The 26400-nt window shown below is 36.2% G+C and overlaps 1 protein-coding gene across 1 annotated transcript in view; it reads left to right on the forward strand.

Annotated features, from left to right (window-relative positions):
* The window catches only part of LOC583085, a 300967-nt gene that overhangs the window by 247173 nt on the left and 27394 nt on the right, over positions 1–26400 (forward strand). The window contains exons 159-169 of the mRNA XM_030978601.1: positions 2997–3098; positions 9964–10062; positions 16840–16938; positions 17833–17931; positions 18260–18358; positions 21639–21797; positions 22682–22822; positions 23267–23365; positions 24002–24112; positions 25384–25479; positions 26067–26186. Of these exons, the coding sequence (XP_030834461.1) occupies positions 2997–3098; positions 9964–10062; positions 16840–16938; positions 17833–17931; positions 18260–18358; positions 21639–21797; positions 22682–22822; positions 23267–23365; positions 24002–24112; positions 25384–25479; positions 26067–26186 (1224 nt within the window). The remainder of the gene's footprint in view (positions 1–2996; positions 3099–9963; positions 10063–16839; positions 16939–17832; positions 17932–18259; positions 18359–21638; positions 21798–22681; positions 22823–23266; positions 23366–24001; positions 24113–25383; positions 25480–26066; positions 26187–26400) is intronic.

Raw genomic sequence — 26400 nt, forward strand, 5'->3', positions numbered from 1 at the left:
CGTTTCCTTCCCCTGATCCCTGTGTTTCCAGTTGCATTTCTTCTTTATATTGTGAAAATGGAAATGAAAAGGAAAAGGTGACTTTGATATTGACATTGACTTTCAGCCCTTCTCAAGCCTCTAGTAATGTTCACATTGTGACTTTTATGTCAGAGTCTGTAGTCTCGAGAGCCGGCTGTAGTTGATCCTTAGGTGCATTCAAATAAGTTCCTAGAGCAGTTGGGGAAGGGGAGGGGGGACTTCAGGGAGCGAATTTAAATCACTGACAACAATTTTATCCTTGTTGCTAAAGTTGAAAATCACAGGATAAAATTATTTGTATGCACATTTTTACACCCAGCTTGTCGGCACAGTTATCCTATATAGAAATTAAACTTCAAGGTTGTACTGAATGAGAAGAAAATTCACAGGAATTTTCACTTTTTTAATCTTAATTCATAAACTTTTAGGCTCGCACTTTGTATCCTAGGAACTTCTAATTCTGGAAATTTATGTTTTAAAACGTGGCTCTTGTATGAACATGGCTAAGTAATTGCAGATTTTTATCAAGATGTTTGTTCATGGTCACTGTCTTGTAAAGAGAGAGCCAAGTTTTCCTTAGCTGCACTTACACTGCAAGCAAAAACATCGATTTTTTTCACATTCCAATGTTTTGTTGGTATTTTTTAATGTCATTTTTTAAACGATAGTCGTGTTAATGGCAGTGAAATAAAAAATCTCATCTTTGCGATCGCACAAAGAGTAATGACAAGTCAAGATGCGCACTACTCACCAAAAATAGGTATTAGCAAGTGATTTTGAATGGGTTTTTTCCAGTAATGTAAAATGGTAGTCCTAAAAATCAATGATTTTCCAAAGTGGTGTTTTGGATGTGTGAATGGGCCTCTTCATGACGGATCATGCTATCTATTCCTCTTGATCCTTCCCACGTGGAGGAAATCATCCAATGAAACCTAATAGTCGTGGGGAGAGGGTGTGGTGGTACGATGAACAAAGACGCCCCCTGCCCTTGACTTCGCTACTTAACCCGGAGTGTTGGCTCAGTCAGTAGAGCGTCCGCCTCACAACCGGGAGGTCGTGGGTTCGAACCCCGGCCGCGTCATACCAAAAGACGTTAAAAGATGGGAGTTGTTGCTACCTTGTTTGGCGTTCAACAATAAAGGGATAGAGCAACGTCGATCTGGCGCTGCTCAGTGGCTGCCGGGCTCACGATCAATTGGGCAAAAAGAATTTCCATTTCGGTTTAATAAAATTTGGAGTGGACTATTAGGCTATTATTATTATTATTATTCCTATGCTACCTTGTAAACACATAGATCAGTGACCCTTTTTGGTGATGTATAGGTGGTTTGAAACAGCTAGAATTTTATTATTTTATCTATTAGTTTTGGACTGATGAAAGCTTGTATTCTTCATAAACACCAGTACAGGTATTCAAAATGAGCTCCTAGATTTAAATCATAAAAAGCATTAGTACATGAGACTGGTGTAGCTTATTACAAATGTATCTTTCATTGTAATTAATGGACATATCAATTTTAACAATTTTCTGATTAAACAAATTACTGAGGCTGTACTTTTTAACTGCTTATGTCTAGGAGCTATGCATCTAACCCATGGACGTACATAAGGTAGTAGCTTTGTTTTGTTATTGTCAGCAGAGTAGATGCTTCCTATTTGTTATTGATAGCAAAGTACATGCAACAAAAAAGTCCATAATGCTTGAGTGAGCATTACCTTTGACAAAAATCTGACATCGTTGAATTCAAGAGTTGTCCCTGAGTTATCAATAAAGAAAAAAGTATTTCTATCATATCGAAAGTTAATGTGATTTATACGATTATGAAATTAACTCTGAGTGATAGAAGGTGATGTGAAAGTGCTTACCTCAATACCTACCGTACGCATTGTCCTCTCTCTGTCAAATTTTGTCGGCTGTGTTCCTCACTCTGCATCTATTAAGAGGAAAAACTTTGCAAAATACAGAACATGGTTATATTCAATGAAATTGGAGGTAATATGCTCTATAAAAACTACATATTATGTAGTACATATTACATAGTACATTTTCCAAGTTACACAGTACCTATTACATATTACATTTACAAAATACAGAACATGATTCCATTCAATAAACTTGCAGGTAACATTCACGATATTACACAGTACATATTTGTAGTACGTACATAAATGTACATATATGACATAGGCAGTAGGTCCTTAAATATATATAGAGTCATAAGTATACACAGATATTTACAATACAGCTTTACGATGCATAAATTATGTGTACTTTTTGGTTTCATATTACATGATAATGAAGGCATAAAACAAATTGTACCGTGAAACATACAGTATGGCAATAGCGATTGAAGACTACAATGATGTGGATAATTTACAAGACACCAATGTATACTTTTACTTTTATTAATCCAGATTATTATTATTATCATTATCTCTGTTTAGTCTTGTCCATCTTCCTAGCTTCCACAGCATTGTTAGTGTCCTCTTGAGTGGATTTGTTGAAACTGAATCATCTCCTTCTCCTCGTATCCATCGACTTCATCAACGGTTCATCCCAGAAACCATCAATGAAGATTGCAATGTTCCAAATGTTTGAAATTAGAAGCAAGATTTAACCAAGTGCGGTTATCCATCTTGGTCTTATCATCAACAGCCGTATCTGTATGTCTTCAGGAGTACATCGATGGTGACTGCATTGTAAATTGTTTTATTCCACATCTTCACTAGATGCAAACATTATCTGCAGCCAGCGTCTATCTATCCATCTCGTTCTTATCTTCCACAGCCCTATCAGAGTGTCTTCCAGAATTCATCAATGTATATTTATTCAGTTGTGTATAATAATAATAATACTCGTTTTTTTTATAGCGCTTATTAGAATCACTAAGCGCTTCCAAACTTTCAAATCTGTTAAGAAGCAAGACTATCTGCAACCGATTGCATTTAATCCATCTCGTTCTTATCTTCCACAGCCTTATCAGAGTGTCTTCCGGAATGCATAAATGGAGGCCAGTGCGCAGGAGGATACTGCATCTGTCAGCAAGGATACCAGGGAGCATTCTGTGAAATAGAAGGTAATCGAAGACCATATCAATCATCGATATCTGAGAAATAGTTATATTCAGTTTCAGTTTAGTTTATTTCATATTGCACATTGACATCGATTACATAAATCATGAGCACTAAACAATAAGATTGAAAAATAATTGTTTCCAAGTGTAAAAAATACATACAATAATATCAAGCCATGAAAGTAAAAATGCAGTCAAAATAACATACAAAGATATAAATACAATTGGATTATATTGAACCTGTAATTAGACAACTATATTTGGAGCGAAATATGAGGGAATCTAGTAAAAGGCTAAATCATGTAAAGTATAGATTCCCTTGCAGTCACAATATTGTTATGGTATACTGTTTTCTGTACATTACACCATACTTAAGTTTGTAGGTCACACATTGAGAAGAGAAAAAGCAATCAAGAAAAATTTGATTGAAAAATAATTTAGAGGAAGTTAAGCAGTAGCTTAGCGAAGTGTAGCAGTACAAAAAGATCCTTTTTTTTTACAGTAAATACCGTAAAAACAACAAGAACTTATTAAATAATGTGACATGGTCATTATGGACATTTCCTTGGAGCATTGACAAATTTTGTTGCAGAAACATATATACCTATTGACCTACAAGTATGTGTACATTTAAAATCCAAGGTTATAATTTTCAAAGAGGAAATTGAGAGTAAAACTCAGCAAATTGCCAAATTTCCTGTTTAAATTAACTCAACTTCTGCAAATGTTGTAGTGTCAAATGTGTCCAAATTTTCCAACTGCAATGCTACATGTTTACCTTTATATTATAATTCATCTGGAAAGGTGTAGGTTGTCATTGGAAATCCTTTATTACTGTATTTTATGCAGCGCTGCTGGTGGAAATAGATATTTAGCCAATGTATTAAGAAAGTTAAAAGTTAAAGCGAGCAAGGTGCCAAATGGAATATATCTCAATGATGATGATGAAAGGGGTTCTGAGTGTTAAGTTATTGTTAAATCATGTAAACAGATACAATTCTGTAATGTAAACCAGAATCATACACTGGATGTGATAAAATTTGAATGGTCTCCTTCATTCTACATCATGTAACTTAATTCAAATTGTTATTACATTATTTAGTTCATGAGTATGGATGTAATATGTGGAAATTTGAAATTGATCCTCTTTAAGATAGTTCATGCTTTCCTTTATTTTATGCACACTTCCATACAAACTGATACATATATTGCATGTTCTGTATATCAAATATTGTTATTATGAACCAATAAGGATGCCTTATTTAAAGTTTAATAGATTATAGACTGTCTCGTATTCATGCATAATTTCTCACAAGGGAGTTTACACCACAAACCTCTATTTAAAGGAAATAGACTCCCTATTCTGAATATTTAACTTAACTTATGGGATTTGTTTACATGATAAAGAAAAAAAACAGCATAAAAAAAAAAATCTTCATCATTTGATATTTGTGGTAAACCATTGTGGGAGAAGGGTAGGGCTTCAATGCAAAGAGTGTGGTTTGTGATTCATTACAAATAGGAGATGGCCTAGACATAGCAACCAACTCTAGAAAGAGAGGGAGAGAGAGAGGGTAGTTAGAGAGAGAGAGAGAGAAGGAGATTAAAGAAAAACAGAGGGGCAGTTAATAAAGGGGGGGGGGGGCAAATAAGGGATAAGGGAAATGATTGACGATTGCTGAAGAGTAAGGAAAAGATAAAGAAAGTTATTATTGTGGCAGAAATTGAGTCATAATGAATGACATGATCAGAAAAACTGTGTTTGATATGATTAAAGGGATAGTTGAAAGAGGACAAGGGGTCGGGAGGGGGGGGGGAGAGAAGAGAGGGAGAGAGGGGGGGGGGGGGGGGGGGGAGAAAGAGAGAGGTCTATATTTGATACAGACTGTTCAGGGAGGGAGAGATTTAGCAAATATTGATAAGTCAAAATGAAGAAAAAACCCAAGGAGAGAGAGGGTGAGTGAGAGACTTACACATCAACTTTCAGAGGAAGCACAAAGAAGAACAGAGAGGGGGCAGGGGAAGGGCATCAGACATCTTCATTTAGGAAGGTCTGACCATGTGACTGTCTGACCACAGAAAACGTGCTGTTGATAATCATTTTTGAAAAAAATAGTACGTATGAATTTCTCCAAGCATGAGACTCTAGCTAATGGATAATCACATTAAGCCTGTCTCCTTCAATCTTCAACTAATTTCAATTACTTTTAAAAGTTTTTCGACTTACACTTAGTGTGTGCAATTTATCTCCAGAAGTGCCATAACAACTCAATGATATGAATGTGTTTGAAACAAAAAAGTGCTGACACTGTGAAATATATACTTGTTTCAAAGACAAAACTGCTCTACAAGATTTAAGAGGGAACAAAAATGAGCCGAGAAGAAGATTGTCTTAAGATGTTTTAACTCGCCTTTGAGACTAAATCGATTTCCACATTCCTGCAGGTTTTAAAAAAGTTATTTGTAGTGAACTTTTAGTAACCCCAAATACAGTTATGTTGATGTGCCCTATTTACACAGCTAGGGGTCTAAATTATGATTTGACCTTTCACTGCCATGCATAGTTTGAAAGATCCATTTTTATTTTTCCAAGAATAATGCATAAAGCTGTCTTGATTTAACATGTTTTCATGAATATTGAAACATCTTGAAACAGTTTATTGGGAAATGTTATAAAAAATAGTTAAAGATGTGAGGTTAAATATGACACATTCTCAAGAAACATAAATCAGGACAAATCAAAATTTCACTAATTTAAAAAACTTACACAACTTGAATATTTTAGTCGTATTTTTATAGATCCCAGCCTAGGTTGGCTTAGGTTTAGTATACAATGTTCTTTATAGCAAGAAACACACTCTACATGTATTTTCTCATAATTTTCATGTAAAATGCAGCTTTGAGAATTAAAATCCTCAAGATTGTTACATATTGAAAGTCTATTATGGCCTTGATGGGGTTAATTACTATTCGGCACCCCTCATGATTAATAATGACATGATTGTGCTTTCACTAGACCTGAGAGTGTGTGAATGATTAGCGGCTCAGGCTGGTACTTCTCATGTTTGTCCACACACGATGCAATTTTCCACAGCATTTGTTTGACGTGTAAATTAATGGCATGTGGGGATGACAACAAATAAGCTGCATGCAGCAATCATGAAGCAGTGTTTTTTTTAAAGAAACAGAAGTGTAACAATATAAATAATTTGTGTACAGTGGAATGTACAAAATCAAACTCAATATTCTTTTAAAATCAAACTTTTTATGGGCTAAAAGATAAGGAGTATGAAGAACATAAGTGGACTTGGGTTCCAATTGCTAGCCCTATTTTATGCGAGGGTGTTAAAGGTAAAGACCAGTATTGGAAACGCCCCAATTTCAAAAAATGAAATGGAAGCTCTCATTACCAATCATGTGAAAGAATATGTTTTGACTAATACATGATGATAAAAAATTTGCCGGGAAACCGTCTACTAATTCATATATTTGGTAATTTTTTTTCTCTCATGGTCTGTGAGAGATATAGGGTAGTCCCATATACATCTTTCTGTGTATAGTGCTTGTAACTTTACGAAGAATGGGCCAAATTTCTTATCATTTTGATGATTCCAGAACCTTGCAGATGCTAGATGCTAGATGATCAACCTTTACTGATCGATTCCACAACGTTTCTTTCACAATGCAATCGCATGACCATAACTGGTCTTTACCTTTAAGGTGCATCAAGTACTCCGCTCACAAGTCGCTTTTGTGTTAACCCTTTGCCTACTGGAACCACATGTTCTCTGTATTAAGCCTATGAGAATTCGAGAGTAGTCGACGGGTCAATTGGGATGAGAGTATATTTTATCTTGCAAAATAAGTAATATTTGAAGAGTATGAATTTACAAATAGTACCAAAAAAATAGAAGAAAAAAAGAAATAAAGTGAAAGGCGTAAATATTCTAAAAAAGAATGAAACGCTGATAATACCAAACAACAACAACAACAACAAGCTCATATTTGGAACATAGTATAATGACATGAAACTACTAACATACTATACAAAACGTTACTGGTAATTGGTGCACCTTTAACCCATTCCACTTTAACATGTGTTTGTTAAAATAAACTGCTGAAATCTACTTTGTCATATGTGAGTGAGCCTTTATTGGTAATTAGGAGCTTACATGATTTTGAGTAGTCATGTCCTGAGGTTCAGACAAGGATAAAGTCATAATCCTGACTTGTTAATTAGCTCATTCCTGATCTTATTGATTGCGGTTGATGTCTGCTCTGCCGGGGGAATATATAACCTCAGCATGAACTGGCCAGGTGAACCTTAGTTTTGAGATATGGGGAGTGTTTCATAAAGACTAAGATCAACTTTAAGTTGGACTTAACTATGGCAGGCTGTTCATGCCACTGTTTTCTCTCAGCATGTACTGGCCTCGGTCTCTCAAGGGACCATGATCACAAATCTATAGAATTTACATTTGTTGATAGTTCATTATTGAAGGAAAAATGTATTATTTAAAGATCATAATGGTGAGAGCAACCACTGGCATGAATGGCCTGCCATAGTTATGTCCAACTTGAAGTCGATCTTAGTCTTTGCGAAACATTCCCCAGGTTTATATACTATTTGCATTTTATCGGTTTCGGTCACCTAGTTGGATGGAAATGTCCCCATATTCAGACAATTACCCTTTACAGTACAACATCATTTTTAAGGATAATATGACGTTTAAGGAGAATAAGTACTGGTCATTGAGAATGAAACTATCTGGAAGCAAGGTAAACACTTTGCTAATGTAGTCCATCAATTTGATGTGTACTTATGAGGTTTTGGGATGAGTATTTGTAGAGAAATTCTTTATGGTGGCATTTGCACTATGATGTATTTTCAAGCTGACATAAAAATAATGACAGAAGTTTTGTTGTTATTGCTTTTTAAAATTTTGATCTCACTTTCAAACCAAAGAAAAACAATTTTTCATAATAATAATTCTTGGAGGGGCAGTTAACATACTTGGGTTATGTTAATTTTTTGTAGATAAAATATATTCATAATAAACTGTCATTTCTATGAAACATTTTATCTTTCTATTACTCCTTCCCAACAAAGCGATCCTTAAAAAATGAAATATAGTGCCACTAAAACATGTTTTTCATAAAAAAAATCTCAGAACTTGTTTATTATTAACATTTTATTATGCATGGAAGCAACATTACTCACCTCTATGATGAAGTCATTCAGCTGATGGATTGATATGCTGGTGGAAACAGTTTTTCACACATTTTATTCTTGTTAAAGACATATAGCCGGTTGTCCACTTCAGATAAATCAGTGTATTCAAAACTGGTATAAGAGATGTTTTTCAAGCACAGAAACTTTGTTCAAATGTCAGTCAAAAATGTAGTGTTAATTAGAGTCTAAGCATTTCTGTTGAATGTTTAGATTGCCTCCTCTGAGCTTCATTGAGAACAGGCTGTGTCAAACCTGAAGAAAATGTGCATGAAATGAAATTTAGTTGTTCTCCACTTTGAGATATAAATCTTAAAAATGAGCCCGGTGATACATTCAGGATATTGTTCAATAACACTTGACAGCGTCTCACAATGATTTCTTATACATCCTCTCTCTCCGTTGTAAAACATTGAAGAGTTCAGTCCATAATAATCTGTGAAAGCCCACACAAAAGTTCAAGTGAAGTCACTTTTTATCGTTGCTAATACAGGAAAAGAACGGTTTTTCTCTTTTAGATCAATTTGCGAAAATGCTGAAGACAAATTTGCATGAAATCAACTTTGGTCCTCCTCCGCCATTACAAGATATTAATTAAACACACACATTATGATATCCTACAGTACTTTCTTGTAAGAGTACATAATTTTCCTTTTTGGAAAGTATTAAGAGTAAGAAGAGCTCAGGCGGAGTTGCTTTTTTATCATTGCTAATACAGTATATGTATTGCTTTCTTCTTTGAGGTGAAGCTGTTAAAAACCTGAAGAAGAATATGTGTGAAATCGACCTCAACATTCCTTCATTCTTAGATACTAATGAAGTAGATATCATTGGTTCTCCAAATAAAGTTCCTCATCCAGCCTTTTCTTTGTACACTGTAGAGTGGAGTTGTTCCCACGATACAAGAGTTCATATGGAGTGGCTTTCTATCATTGCTAATACTGGATATGAATTGCTTTCCTCTTTTAGGTGAAACTGTGAAAAACCTGAAGAAGAATATGTGTGAAATTAACCTCGGCATTCCTCCATTCCCAGATACTAATGAAGTACAGATATCATTGCTTCTCAAAAAAAAAGTTCCTGTAAATCCAGTCTTTTCTTTCTACACTGTAGAGTAGAGTTGATCCAATGATACAAGAGTTCATACGAAGTCGCTTTCTATGAAATGCTTTCCTCTTTTAGGTGAACCTGTAAAAAACCTGAAGAATAATAAGTGTGAAATCAACCTCGGCATTTGTCCATTCCCAGATACTAATGAAGTACAGATATCATTGCTTCTCAAAAAAGGGTTGCTGTACATCCATTCTTTTCTTTCTACACTGTAAAGTAGAGTTGATCCTAGAGTTCATGTGCAGTGGCTTTCTATCGTTGCTAATACAGGATATGTATTGCTTTCCTCTTTTAGGTGAAACTGAAAAACCTGAAGAAGAATATGTGTGAAATTAACCTAGACATTCCTCCATTCTCAGATACTAATGAAGTACAGATATATCATTGCTTCTCGAAAAAAAAAATCCTTTAAATCCAGTCTTTTCTTTCTTCACTATAGAGTAGAGTTGATCCGATGATACAAGAGTTCATACAGAGTCGCTTTATATCGTTGCTAATACAGGATATGAATTGTTTTCCTCCCTATAGATACGTGCGAGCCAGGCTGCCTGAACGGAGGGACGTGCGACCGAGGACTGTGTATATGTCCTGCTGGAATCGGCGGTGTGTTCTGTCAGCTCAGACTAGGTGAGTCTCGGGGGATAGTGGGTGGGTAGTGGGTCGGGGTTGGAGTGTATAAAGGAAGAAAGAGTGAGAGGTAGGGAAGGATCAAGAGTGGAGGGGCGGGGAGAGAAGGAAGGTTTGGGAGAGGAGGAGGGAGGGAGAGAGAGAGAGAGAGAGAGACGGAAGGATTTAGAAAGGAGGGAAGGATCAAGAGAGAGAGAGAGAGCGAAGGATCAAGAAAGGAGAGATGTAGAGAGAGGGAAGGATTTAGAAAGGAGGGATGGAGAAAGAGGGAAGGATTGAGAGAGAATGGAGGGATGGAGAAAGAGGGAAGGATTGAGAGAGGAGGGAAGGAGAGAGAGAGGGAGGGGAAAGGAAAGAGAGAGAGAAAAGGATTGAGAGAGGAGTGATGGAGAAAGAGGGAAGAATCGAGAGAAGGGGAGGGAGAGGGAAGGAATGATTGAGAAAGGAGGGAAGGGTCGAGAGAGAGAGAGGGAAGGATTGAGAGAGGACGGAGGGAGACAGATTTGAATTGAATGAGTGAGAGAGACAGAGAGAGAAAGAACGAGAGTGTGAGAGAGAGGGAGAGAGAGAGATCAAGCATTGAAGAGGGCAAGATAAATAAATAGTGTGAGTGATAGAGAGAATGTATTTGTATTACACTAGATTGTAGAGATAAAGAAACAAATATGCATTTTTGTAGAAAACCATACAAAAATGTAACTTCCTAAAAATATAGTTGACATGACAAGAATAGGTACATGAAAACAACTTGTCAAGGGAGGAGATGGAGAAATAGAGAGTCAAAAAGAGATAGAAAGAGAGAGAGAGGAAGGAGGCTGTTTGGAGGCTTGGATACATGGAATTTAAAAGCATACAGATAAAGAGAATATAACAAAATAGTTATGAATGTAACTGATCTCTAATAAAAAATATATAAAATGTTATGATGATGAAGAGACTGAAGAGAGGCATGTTTATAGAATAATAATAATGAAAACTTAGACATATATATATATACCCTCAAAGTAGACATATCTAAAGTGGATATTTTGTTCAGTACACTCTCCGTGTGTATCCTGGTTACAAGCATACACCTATGACAAATCTCTCTGTGCGAAGGTGATTGATTCTATCGTGTATAAGGTCCATCTTATAGCTGTGTGTGCATGTGCACACAGACATTCTTTTCTGATTGGTTGTAGGACCAAAAAGTTTTGTCCTGCACACAACAGTGATTGGCTACTGAACACATCTGCTCTTGCTGAATGCTGATTGGTTAGTTCTGCTGCATAGTACAGTGTATGTTGGTTGTGTGTGTTTGCTTGTGTATCCTATCAACTGTGTACGCCTAGGGTCTATGTTGATTTAGTATTAGTAGGGTTATTGATTTTTGTCTGACCATCAAACTGTAAATGTGAATGAGGCCGAGTGGCTAAGATACCACTTTAAACTTAGCTTCAACAGTTTTTAGAGTTAAATATTGTTTTTGTTAATTCTCGCTAGTGTTTGAAGTGTGTTTTTATTGCAGGATGTGAAGTTCAGTCTGTGGGAGGTTGATTATGTCAACTCTAATATGAAATGATTTATTTTCAATCATGCACACACAAAAATGGTAGAATGAACATCAAGAAGAAGAAGAGAATAGTGGAAAGAGAAATTACCAAGAAAATTTAGGGGAAGGAAGCGAAAAGAAGGAGTAGGAGAAATGAGAAGAATAGGTTTAAATGGATGAGAAAAGGAAGACAGAAATGTTTTGACAAGATTCAAGAATATTATGGAGAAGATTAACAACAAGAAAAATTGGAAAATATAAGAAGAAAATAGTAAAGAAGAAGGAAAAAAGACAACCTATTTGTTTTACTGGAACTAGATGGCTCCTGTATTGGACAAATACAAAGATACATTAACCCATTTCCTGTGGGTTCTGGGTTTTCCCTGAATTAAGCCTATAGCAAATCATAATTCAGTAGTCAATGGCTTGCATTGTCAATTTTCAATGTAGATTGCAAGTTATGCTCTTTCCTATTTTATTTTTTCTATTTTTACAAAGCGTCTCTAACTAGCTTACTATGAAATGTGGAATGAAGATATAATTATTTTGGATCTTTACCAGACATGATGTTAGGATTAATTTCCTCTGTTTTAGACAATATAGAGCCAGTGTGGGTGGACTGTGTCACAATCAATATAGAGGTCCTAGTCGTGGTGAGGGATGGAGGAGTATTATGAAGGAGGAGAGAGGAGAGGAGAGGAGATACAGAGAGAGAGGAGAGAGAGAGAGAGATTAATTTCCTCTGTTTTAGACAAGGTAGAGCCAGTGTGGGTGGACTGTGTCACAAGCAATATAGAGGTCCTAGTCGTGATGAGGGATGGAGGAGTATTAAAAAGGAGAAGAGAGGGAGATGTCAAATGCAAGTGAGAGGAAATAGGAAAGAGAGTGAGAAAGAGGGAGAGTAGGGGGAGAGGGAGGCAGAGGATGAGAGGAGAAACAAGAGGAAACAGGGGAGAGGAGAGGAGATACATAAAGAAGAGAGAGGGAGAGGGGAGAACAGAGAGGAGAGACACGATGAGACAGAAGGGTGATGAGAGGAGGGACAGAGAGAGAGAGAGAGAGAGAGAAGTGGAGAGAGAAACTAAGGGAAACGTGGAAAAGAGAGAGAGAAGAAAAAATTGGGAAAGAGACTTCTAGATCAGATAGAGGGGAGAGAGAGAGAAAGAAAGAGAAGAGGGTAAGATAAAAAAAAATTGAGACTTTTAGATAGAGAGAAGCGAAATAGAGAGAGAGAGAGAGAGAGAGGGAAAAAGAGAGTGACACTGACAGTGGGAGATATACTTGAATATGGGAAGAGACATGCAATCTAGTGAAATTCATCCTGGATCTCTGCACCTCTGAAAGACAGAGACATCGAAGTGAGACAGGTTTATTTAGTGTTACATTTCATAGCACTTCCACTAAGAATCCTGAACGGAGGGCTAACACCCCCTAACTCCCTCCCTGCTGTACTACAGATATGATGCTCCATCTTTATGATTATCTGCTATCAATCATGATGTATGGTGCAGTCCCTCAAACCAGCTGTTCAAGATTGTAGCTGTAATGATAATAGATATTAGCTGCATTTTTACAGTAACCAAATATTATCAATTTAATAAGACCCCGTTCTCACTCACTTTGAAAGTGGTCTTAGTTAGACCGCTCCAGACCGCTCCAGAGGAACGGGTCTTGAGGAACGGTTTGCGAGCGTTCACACTCCGAGCAGTTTTTATGGCTCAAACCGCTCCACGAGTCAAAGTGGTCTTGTTGCTATGGCAGCTCAGGTAGGCGGGTCAATTTTTTCGCGCGCGGAATCCAAACCCTATGTCACCTGATGTCCCGTTCGCGACGCGTCCCGTATACATGTATATGTGTAGTGCCTGCCCGATCGCTCATCGCGCGGAACGTCACTTCCGTTCAAAGTACGCTTCCCGTTCACATTGCACGTTAGAGCGCTCTGGAGCGCTCTTAATAAGACCCGCTCCTCAAGACCACCTCGGAAGGTGGACTTCTGGAGCGGTCCAGAAGTCCGTTTCCTGGACCACTTTGAGCGTTCTCACTCACCTAAGAACCGCTCCTGAGGAGCGGGTCTTAGTTTAGAGCGCTCCAGAGCGCTCCAACGAAGTGAGTGAGAACGGGGTCTTAGTCTCACACTCCGGTGTTTCCTAGGTAGTTTATATGGTGATAAGATTACACAAAAAACTGAAGTTAAAGCTAGGCTTTCTCTTTGTAAAACATGGAACAGAATAGCCAATCTAACCGAATGAGCACCAGTCTTTTTCAGCCTATTTTGCAGTCTTGTTTTCTTTTTTAAGCACCACCATGATTTGAGATTTTTACATTCTTGACATTGATATTTTTGGCAAGTAGGTATTGTTTTGTGTTTGTTTCTATATTAAATGGAAGGAAAGAAATGAAGTGTTTGTGAGGGTTGAAATCTCTGTTTTACACAATCCATTTGAAAATGTTCTTACCTTTTTGTTTGGTGATGATTCACTCAATTCAAATTCTAAGCATCATGGAATTCATCGTTTTAGCAGGTGTTTCAGTTTGTACTCTCTCCAAATCATATTAACTTTTAACCACAAAACTGAAGAAAAAGATTTGGAAATGTTTGTAAAATTCCTGTTTGACATGAGTAATCCAAGGGTATGTCAAAATAGCAAAGAGTTTAGACTTGAGCAGATGAGTCATGAAATATAGTTATTGCATCTATCAACTTCAAATTAAGCTTTCTTCATGTCGTGCATCAGCTTATAACGAAAGTTTAATGTTTCATAAGCTGTGTTCACATGGCACGGTTTAAGTTTTGAACTTACAATGAAGTTGAGTTCTGGTCATGCGATTGCATTGTGAAAGAAACAGTGTGGATCCGACCAGAAAAGGTTGATCATCTAGCATATAAGAATTTGTGTGTATTGCAAGGTTCTGGAATCATCAAAATGATAAGAAATTTGGCCAAGTCTTGGTAAAGATACAAACACTTGCACAGACAGATGTATATGGGACTACACGAACACGTGGCGTAAAAAGCCGGCCCCCCGATTTTTATGATGTTACATGCATATTTAGAATATGAAGGCATTTGAAGAGCCATGCTTTTCAGGGAACATGTCTTAACTGATGTTCTTCCACACTTGCGTAATAAGAATGAGTAATGCTCACAAATTATTTTCACCTCTTCCCAGAACTCAACCTTCTCTTTAAGTGTGTGAAACTTTAAACATTTTAAAGCCCTACTGTACTACTTGTAGCTACTTGCTCCTTCTATATAGAAAACAATGCATAATCGGTGACCATTGGTCCCCCATGATCCTCTTTTTCTTATGTTAATTGTGATCTGAGTTGATAGCCACCTGTCAGTGACCACCATTGGTGGTCTAATTCCTAGCCAAATAAGTACAGACGGCCTTTAAGCAATGACACATGTTCTCCAGGCCAAGCTGGTGATTACTTGGAGTTTGAAACTGCATGGGGGCAAGTAGTCATTGTAAATACCAGTAGGAAACACCTCAGAAGTTAAATTTGTTTGCATGCAACATAACTTTGATTGAGGACCTGCTTGTAGTTTTCTTATTAACTAAAATCACTCATGATGTAAAAGCTTTGAGTGGAATACAAGTTTCCAAAGCCATGAATGCATCCTGATCCACATGTAATATAAGATAATCTTGAAGTTTTACACCACTAACTAAACTTGAAGTCACTGGACTGTCTTGTGAACCTAGCCATCGAAAAATCAGATTAGTTGAACTCATCAGGATAAACAGATGACTGTGTAGTTTTCCCATAAGATTTGTTTGTACTTGAAAGATACAGTTAAAGGCTGTTCTGATTTCTGGAACGAAAACAATTAGTATCACACACAAAAAAGCAATATTGCAACAACTTGTAATCCTTCAAGTGACTGAATCTCTTAAAAAGGGATTCAATCTTTTAAGATATAAGTTAGTTCTTTTGCTATTTGGAATAAAGTGCATATAGATAGCAACATATTGTGCCCTATATAAGCCTGACTTTATTATTATTGTTATTAAAATCCAGCATTATTACTGGAACATGAGATTACCTTTAAAGCCTCTCTGCACTAGTTTGGCAAGGGGGATTAGACCTCCCTGCAAGGTCACTGACAGGTGGTTATCAAATCAAATCAGCTATCAATTAACATAAGAAAAAGGGAATCATGGAGGACCAACGTGCACCGATTAAGTATTATTTGCTTTATCGAGGGCGGAAGTAGCTTAAAGTAGTGCAGTGGGGCTTTAAAAAAGGGATTCAATCTCTTAAGATAAAGTTAGTTCTTTTGATATTTGTAAAGCAAAATATTATATGCTATATAAGCCTGACATTATTATTATATTATTAAAATGCAGCATCATTACTGAAAAATGAGATTACCTTTAAGTTGTTTGTGTGCATGTGTGATGATGTTAAGAGGGTCCTGTGAGAGACTTCTTCCAGACAAGAACTGAAACAAAGTGTGCTGATTCATTGATGAGCTTCAGTGAGAGGTGTCCATCAAACTCAATTTGAGTACTGAGTCTGATTGGTAGTTGTGATTTTGATACAGGAGTGATTCAAAGCTAATATGGTCAGTACACATGGTAGTGCTTACAAGAGTTGAAATGCACTTCATATCGTTCAATAATGGTAAGATAAAGCACAATATAATACCTAGTAGGCTAGTATAGAGACAAGAAGTTGTTGAAAAAAGAAACTATAAGCCCAACTCTTCCCATTCTAATAAGTCATGTTCATGTTGCTGCTGTGAGTCAAAGAGGTGTTAACTCTGTGTTACATTTAATTAACACCTTTTTGGCAGGTGACAAACATGTCTGATGCCATTGCTATTACCATATCCTTATCTTTATAATTCTTTGTAACTGATAAATTACTATGTTATTGTTCCAAATATAATTTGTTGTTTATCAGTATTATGTAAAAGCGCCTAATAAGAAACATTTATTATTATTATGCTCTTACATGTTTTTCCTTATCAGAAAATATACACAGTATGTAAATAACCTGAGTACATGTAAAAAGCCAATGTTTATTACTGAACATGTTAGGAACATAGATTATTTTCAAAAAAATGATGTTTTTGCGTCTTGTATGTGCCAATGCCGTAAAATAACCTGAACACATCAGTAGCTCAAATACCAAACGGCTAGTAATTTGAACAGAATTTATAATCATTTGCTTTTTGTATTTTTGAAAGTAGTCCATTGATTTCCTTCTTCATACTGTTTTTTTTTCTTCTTCAGAACGTCAATGTCGTGTTCCCTGTCAGAACAATGCTCGTTGTATGAATGGAATTTGTTTATGTCAGCCAGGGTTTGATGGGCTTGCCTGTCAGTTCAGAAGTAAGTTCATTTCATCCTTACTTTTATTTGTATCATCTTATTTCTCTCTTGATGAATTGTATCATATTGTTATCGGAGATGAAATCAAATATTCTTATTCCCCCCTTTAATGCTTTATGCATTTTCTTGGGTGCAAGTCAAATATAAAGGACTTTAGTATTAATATCACATAACAATAGATGTATCTGTTGGTAGCCCTGACAGAGTGGATGAGAAATTCAGTTGTAGATAAACTTTTTAATTTAAATAGACCAAGGCTCTGTCTAAAAATGAGTTGTTATTAATCCCGATTGAACGCAACACCTCCATTCAGTCAAAAACCTACAAAAATATGAAGTTGCAATCAACCTACCGGTAAACTCTTTTAAAGATATGCACAAGAATAACTAGGATTGAACAATTATTTGATTCTCTGGTTGGTCAGTTAAAAGGATGGCATGAATGAATGAATGACAGAATATTATTGTTTTCAGGATAAATCCTGTCAAGCAACTTTGCTTTTGTTTTCCCTACTCTTCAAACAGGTTATCATCTTATTTCCCCCTTTGTTGATTACTTGTTTTTATTTGTATGTATTCCTTTGTATTTTTTAATATACATTGTTTTTTATTTGCATGTGTTTTAAAGCAGTACTGCACGTCTTGTAGCTACTTGCGCCCTCTATATAGCCAACAATGCCTATGCGGTACCCATTGGTCCCCATTGTCCCCTTTTGCTTATGTTAATTGAGAGGTGATTTGATGAGATACCTTCCTGCCAGTGACCAGGCAGGGAGGTCTAATACCTCCTGGCCAAACTAGTACAGATGGGATTTAAAACGGAAATGTGGGATTATAAAATAAATGAAATGACAGAATACATGATTAATTTGATCTTTGAATGATATTCTTTCAGAGCGTGATTGTCCAGAGCTGTGCCAGCATGGAGGGACCTGTATCAATGGAACATGCTACTGTTTGGCTGGATACCTGGGAGAATTCTGTGAGATTAGACGTAAGTGTTAGTCCAATAATTTTGACACTAATGATTTTATGAGTCTAGTAGCCTGTTCAAACTAAAAACGTCATATACAGAATCAATGTATCGCAAAAGGAATATATGATCATATGATTTTATTATCAGGGGAAATTGATGAGAAATAACATTTATAGTGAAACTAAATTAATATTGATTATGTGATGTCTAAACCAAGAAATGTAAGCCATAGGTAAAGTTGTTTTCTTCAATATGCAGGCAAAAACTATTAACACGATCTCCATTACACTATGTAGATGACATTGAATGTGATAAATTTGTATCTGTATTGTGTCCCTCCATATAGCTGTTGAATGCATCCCTAGCTGTATCAATGGAGGGTTCTGTAACAGTGGAGTGTGTATCTGCCCAGATGGCTACACAGGGCCGTCTTGCGAAGTAGCAGGTATGGTATCCTTACATTTCGTCTGTCTTAGTGCCTTTCTATTCCATAACCATGATCTTTAATAGAAGATGTCGGTGGCTATAAATTGTCCTTCAACAAATTTTTCAACAAATAGGCCTTATATTATCTTTGAGGGGAAGTCCACTCTGATATTAAGTGATAAATTAGATAAATGGGTCAGTGAAATTTTGATTATTTTTTTAATGAATAATAAGAAAGTTATTATGATGAATTTTGTTTTTCTTATTCTGACATGACATGACTTTAAGTAATGCAATGCTTTACTGTTCAACTTTGTTGACAACATTCTCTAAACTGTGTGTGGGCTGGATCATATTGAATCAAGTGTTTGGCAAAAAGTGGAAATTGTTTTGTCATACTGTATCAATTCAAGAGGCTGAAGAGGGGTACTGTTCTTGGCAAACTTTGTCAGGATATGTACAGTGTCATTTTACTCAGACCTCTTCGTGGATATTCTTCCAGACCCCTACTTCCCCTATCAACTCACCCAGTTTGCAGTCTCCTATGCCTTATGTTCATAGTTGTGATTGAAGATAAAGATCAGTTCTGGTCATGCAATTGCATTGTGAAAGAAACGTTGTGGAATCGATCAGAAAGGGTTGATCATCTAGCATATAAATATTGGTGTGTACTGCAAGGTACTGGAATCATCAAAATGATAAGAAATTTGACCCAGTCTTGGTAAAGTTACAAGCACTGTACACAGAAAGATGTATATGTGACTACGCACATGTGCGCGACACGTTTGTAATATCTATCACGTCCAAATAGATAAACTAATTTACCAAATATATCAATAAGTAGACGGCTTCTCGTCAAAAATTTGTATCATCACGTATTAATCAAAACATATTCTTTCACATGATTGGTAATAAGAGCTACCATTTCATTTTCTGAGAGGGGGGCATTTCCAAAACTGGTCTTTACCTTTAATATCAACTCTTCATAAGACGGGCGAAAAAAAGTGGAGTGCATGTCACAGTGGTTTTTTTTTGTTCCATCTTTAAATCATATCCAGTTGGTGCTCTTGAACCTGGATTGAACCTGACATTGTTCAGTAAGATCTAAGAATGAAGTGGAATCTTCATAGATATATGCATCTACCATGCATCTACATTAATTACATGCATGTACATGTATGAACATGGATACACTACATGTAGATGAATGCTAATAACCTATAGCAGTTCAGAGTTTTCTACAGGTCAAAATAAATCATCTTTTTCTCCTCAAATTGGCAGCATTTATTTGTATTTTCTACTCATAGCTTAATATTTTCTTAAAGTTAAACAAGACATTGCCAATTTGTACACTAAAAATAGAGATTAAAAATGTTCTGCATTGCCAATGTAGAGACTTCAATGATCATTCTCTATAAAAACACTCTCATTCATGAACGGCACAATGCACTTCAACAGAAATGTGTTCAAATATTTAAAAAAAAGTCACTAAATTAACTACTTTTAGTGCATCATTCTTCTTTCATTAATAATGATGTAGAATGGAATGGTTCTAGTGGATCATCATGAACAATTTGTGCATTTTTTGTTGCAAAGGAAAATGAATAAAAATCCATAAAGCCAGCATATGCAGAAAATAGCACACTCCATTAGGCTGGCTTTGAATAGCATCAGATTAGATGGGATTACATGTATGTGTAGATCAGAGCTTCCATTCTTCTTCAATATCAATTCATTGCTATTTATACCTTCTTTGGAATCCAGCGTAGTAGTATAAATATGCATGCTTAGCATGTAACATAGCTGCCAACCATTCCTTTTTTCTAGGAACTGTACCTTTTTAAAACTTTGGAACTGGTTTTATGAACCAATTATTCCTCATGTGTTCTGAAAACATCAGGGCCCCATTTCACAAAACTTGTCACCAGTGACAAATGACAGTTTTTGTTGTAAGCTAGTGAAAATCCTTGCTTTGTTGGTTGTCAGCAGATTTGTCACTGGTCTTTGTCATTTGTCATTGGAAAAGGGCTTTGTGAAAAGGGTCCCTGTATAACAGTTTGTGAATTTAACTGTATTCCTTAAAATTATCAATTTTTGATGTGGAAGGTTGGCAGGTATGATATGACATGCTTGGCTTCTGAGCTTCATGTAGTGAGCAGAGTTGAATCTTGGCTGGTTCAAACTCAAAAGATGATTGCTCAATGAAAGCATGCTTTACTTCTTCTTGGTGAAATACCCATTTACTTCCAGAGGCTGCTCCAAATGTATGCCCAGTTTTTAAAAATTATGTCAGTAATTTAAAGAAAAGAACGAAATTGTCTTACATGCCAAGTTGCCATGACCAATAGAAACAAAAATGGGCAAAGAAATGCACAAAAAAGTAAGATTTGAAGAGTTGTATGTTTTGTTTTAAGGGTATGCAGTTTGTGGATATTAATTTCATAATCAATTTATATTTGAAATACAAGCAGTTTTTCACATTTTTAAAGTCTGTATCGAATGGCAAGAGAAAATATTTAGGTTATACTAAACATAACTGAGCAAAAGAATTGCCCCTGTAGATGCCCATAAATACACTCTATGCTTGTCTTTTTGAAAACATGTAAAGAAATAGGGATGGCACAATAGAATTGATATATTGTTTCCTGGCAAATGTTGAAAACGGTTAGTGATTTTGTGCCTCATGTTTAATGGGCCTTCAATCCCCATTCACGTAAGTTGCAGTCAACCATCATGCTTTTTCACCAAGTCATAATGAAATGAGACGATCAAAACATGTTTTCCATTTCTGGGTCATATCACACACCGATATGTGAATATGCGTATAATCATTGTTGTGCCCAATTAACTGCTTCACCTGCCATTCTTCTAGATGTTAAAAAATAAAAACTTTAGGGCATACTGTCTAATATATGAACCAGCCTTTAGTAATAGGATACATTGTCTTTATGTCCTTTGGCAAGACTTTAATCTACATTTGCCACTCTCCACCCAGGTGTTAAATGGGTACCGGAAGGAAATAATTCCTTGAATGCTGTGAGCAGCGAAATCAATAGCCTAGCGTAGCCGGGGTAATATTGGAGCACCTTGAGCACCTTGCAGGGTGGATATGATCGCTAAATAATTACCATTATCATTATTACTATACCAACATTCCTTTTTAGGACTACAAACCCTCAAGAAAGATTTCCGAGAGTCCTTTTCAGGACTCCTCAATCCTCCCTCTCTCATGGTGCACCCGCAAGCCTACTGTATATTATTATTATTATTATCATTATTTATCTTTGGTCCTAACCCAGTTGGATCCCAGCCCCAGATCGTGGTCACCCCGTTCCAAGCCCAGGTCCTAGCCTTAGGAGAGGACACAACCATATCATGTAACGTGAGAAGCAGGGATGTGGATGAATCACCTCGGTGGTTCACCCCCAACGGCACTCTCATTAATACTCTTGAAAATGGTAAGTACAGTTTGCGGTTTGTTTTGGGACAGAAGGGCGTTAACTCAAGACTCAATGTTCAAGTGTTTTGTCCATTTAATTATAAAAATTGTTTTCCATTGTAAGTTAGATTAAATGGAATATAAACATAGACACCCCAATCGCACTCTCATTACCCTTGTACATGGTAAGTACAGTTTGTCTGTTTGGCGACAGAAGGGCATTAACACATGATTCAATATTCAAGTGTTTTGTCCATAATACAAACATTTGTTTACCATGGTTAAAGGGACTTGTTAACATTGTTAAGATGAGAGAAAGTGGTGCTAAGGTAGTGACTTCATTGCTCGATGTACAATTAAAGATAATCTGGAAATTTTAGTAAAAACGGACCAATATTAATGATACAAATTGGGAAAAACTGATCTGATTGATTCCTTAATTCCCCCAACGATATTATTACAATTTAATTACATTTTAGGTGAATGTAAATCGTCGCAAGGCAATGCATAGGCTCTATATAGCATTCCAGACATTTTGGTGTTGAAAGGTTTTTTATAGCCTGTTTTATGTCTTTTTTTCATGGAAAAATGGTTGGGAGAATTTACTGTTAATCACTGTTAGAGGATGTTGCACAGTGACACCTGCACAAAAAACCATAGATATCTTTGTGGTTTGAGAATGTTAGAGAGTAAGTCCATTAGAAGGAATATAACAAGTAACATTTCATACAAAAATTACACCATTTTTTCATCAACCTGCAACAATATGTATGAATTTGAAAGGAAAGCATTGTCCAGCAAGAGTTAAACAACAATACATTCCAGAGTAAGATAACATATTTCATTTAAATCTCCTAATTGCATGCCAATGTAAACCCTAATCCCTACTTATCTTTCCTGTAGGGGGTACTGCTCACAAGCATGTCAGGGTGATTGACGATCAGAACATCGAGCTGGTGATCAACGACTTCCAAGTACAGGACGTTGGAAATTATTCTTGTACAGCCGGGCCGCTGTCCAGAACCATTGCCTTGATGATACTCCGTAAGATATTTGAAAAAATTAATATATTTCTCATTCATATGGTGTCATATGTCATTTTGTTGCAGCCACTGGCTGAACTGCCACAGATGTACAACAGCATGTGTGTAGACTGTAGTGTATACACAAAGTGCTTATAGGTGTCGTAGTGCAGGTTGCTGTAGTTATAATTTCCCTTCAAGGAGGCAATTTGATTTTGTTTCTACCTCTTCTTAATATATCACTGAAGGAGGATTAAAGCCCACAGCAGAGTTGAATTACATCATTATCTTTCTATCTATAATCTAAAATTAAAGAAATCTGACCAAAAATTGTTTAAGTGCTTAATACTAAAACTGCACATCAGCTTTAACCTTTTCCAATATTTATCGCTGTCTTTCTGCATAAGCATTATAATGTATCATTGTCTAGTTTTTAAATTTTGTTCATTCTTTTGTCCCTCTGCAGCTATATTGTGTAACTTCCCCTGCCTCAATGGTGGGCACTGCCAGAATGGAGTGTGCGTGTGTGCTGAAGATTTCTATGGCGAATTCTGTGAACTATCAAGTAAGTGAATGGATAATGTAATACATGCATGCACAATAATCAGGATACATTACACATGGATATATTGTTGTGTGTTGGGATCAGTATTACGATACAAAGTTAAATTTTTTAGTATAGCGAATCAGTCATTGTTAATGAGTAATATTTTTAGTTTGTGAGCATTATATTTAAACTTTGTGTAGACATATTGATAATCAATAAATGATTGATGAATCTAAGTTTTGGTCTTTTCATCATATAATAATATCCATGTACGAGTCAATAATATATCTGTAAAGCGCTTAGGCACATTGTTGGATCGATCTTTTGAGTGCTATGTAAAAAACATAATATCATTATTATTATTATATTAGAGCTCAGGTATTTCTTTCCAGTTCATAGTTAATATGCCAGGGACCAGTGATGGCCTTGTGGTCGATTTGCTGCCACTCAGGCAAGCATTAGATGTCTTGGATATTACATGATTTTCTGTACCTCATGACATCAGTAAAAATCTTTGCATGAAACATTGGGGGATATTCAACATAACAATAAGTATTTTAAAAATGAAAACAAATGTGTAGGATAATAGAAAACCATGTAAATATTATATTTTTCCTTGAGTTTTGTTATGATGATGTATTTTTTCTGTGATAGATTTCACTGATACATACATACCTTGTGAACCTGCATGTGAGAATGGAGCCACGTGTGTCCAAGGACTGTGTCTCTGTCCTCTGGGATACAGAGGAGATACGTGTTCAGAAGGTAATGTATTAAAGAGAGAATGGGACTCAAGAGTGGTCAAGTGTGACGTCATTTAACAAATATTTTTAGAGTTTCCAGATTTGAACTTCATCTTCCGTAAGAGAATACAAAATAATGTTATATTTCATTATAAAAACACTGCTATTTTGCTCTGGTTCGTATTGTTATGAACCAGAGCAGAGCAGTGATTTCCTATTGAAATGAATTCATTTGGATAGTCATATCTCAGTCAATTGGTTTTCAACAATTGGAAATTTTTTTGTTGATTTTTTATGACGCCGCAACTTCTGTACACTATTGGTATGATGATGGTAGGGAATGTTTGTGAGGGTGATGATGGTGATTGAAAGTATTGATCATGATTATTTCACTGATCCCTACAAACCTTTTGAACCACATGTATCCAATGACTGTGTCTGTGTCCTCTGTATGATGATGGTAGGGAATGCTGTTTGTGGTAGTGGTGATTTTGATGATGATGGTGATTGTGGTGATGATGATTGAAGTATTGATTATGATTATTTCACTGATCCCTACAAACCTTGTGAACTACTTGTTTCCAAGGACTGTGTCTGTGTCCTCTGTATGATGACGGTAGGGAATGATGCTTGTGGTGGTGGTGATTGTGAAGGTCATGGTGATTGTGGTGATGATGATGATTGAAGTATTGATTATGATTATTTCACTGATCCCTACAAACCTTGTGAACTACTTGTATCCAATGACTATGTCTGTGTCCCCTGTGTGATGACGGTAGGGAATGCTGTTTGTGGTGGTGGTGATTGTGAAGGTCATGATGATGGTGATTGTGGTGATGATGATGATTGAAGTATTGATTATGATTATTTCACTGATCCCTACAAACCTTGTGAACTACTTGTTTCCAAGGACTGTGTCTGTGTCCTCTGTATGATGACGGTAGGGAATGATGCATGTTGTGGTGAGTGTAATGATGGTACATGTATTGGTAGTTGTGATAATGGTGATGATAGTAGTGATGGTGTTGATGACGGGTGAAGGTTATGGGAATAGAGATGATGGGTGATGGGCACAGCGGGACATTTATAGCAGCAGATGGCAGTACATGTAAATCTAAAGGACTGTCAGAAGAATACCCTCCCTTTAAAAGAGTACCGGTATACCGTTCTTCAAATAATTTTAATCAAAATATTGCCAATCGGTTATTAAGAAGGATATTATTTCCTCTATAGTAAATGTCAGATGCTCTTTTAATCTTTTTAATTTTGTGTTCTATACCTTTCATTTCACAGAGATGACCTGTGACCCCATGTGTGAGAACAACGCTGTCTGTGTACTTGGGTATTGCCGCTGTCCAGTTGGCTTCACTGGTAATACCTGCAATGAAGGTATGATACACTAATCTTAGATTACGTTTTTGATCCCCAGAAATAGAAGGAAATTCATCTAAATATGATTTCCTTCAATTGATTGCAAGAAACATGTAGTACAAGAGACTGGTGTAATGACTTGGGTTTCTGAATGCTTTATGCATCACGTTTTCATTGGAAAGCATGATTGCAAAGATTTGTATACCAGTAAAATGGTTCAGGTTTAAGCAATTTCAATTATCTTTCACAATGCAGATTTAACTGATAATCTTGACATGATATCTGTTGATAGATACTAAAAATTTATTGAAAGAGAACCGATCATGCAATTTATTGTTTGTAGTATAGATTTGTATCTATGCTTCCAAACTATTCAATAGAACAGCCCAGTCCAAATATAAGATGTTTTAAGAACCCATTTGAATACAAAATCTAGGAACTTTCAGGTTTCTTAAAAACTGGTATTTATTTCCCTGAAACTGTAGGCCTTCTTAATTGTACAATTAGGTGTTGGTCTAACAAAATAATTGAATTTCTTCCTTTAGCAATATTCAGTACCATCAAAGATTCGAACTGACTCTTTTACAACTGATTTGATTTTGAAGATATCAACGAGTGTGAAATCAACCCTACTATCTGCAAACATGAGTGCTTCAACACCATAGGAAGTTTCTACTGTTCTTGTGCTCCTGGTTATCGGCTCAGGCCAGACAGGAGATGTGTTGGTAAGAAACGTTGTTCATGTTCACTTCACTATTTTAATTGTGATTATTTTTGTAACCCAATGGAAGTGACAGTTGGTATAAGAGTTCTTAAGTTAAGGACCCAGACTTATAATTAGTTTCGGTTGATTGATATCAATCAAAATGTATCATAATCAGTTACAACCTTATAAGATAGGGCCTTGATAAGTATTCTAAAAATAATGTTGTTTATGTT

The sequence above is a fragment of the Strongylocentrotus purpuratus genome, unplaced genomic scaffold (genome assembly GCF_000002235.5).
Source record: "Strongylocentrotus purpuratus isolate Spur 01 unplaced genomic scaffold, Spur_5.0 spur5_scaffold_1, whole genome shotgun sequence".
Classification (NCBI taxonomy): domain Eukaryota; kingdom Metazoa; phylum Echinodermata; class Echinoidea; order Camarodonta; family Strongylocentrotidae; genus Strongylocentrotus; species Strongylocentrotus purpuratus.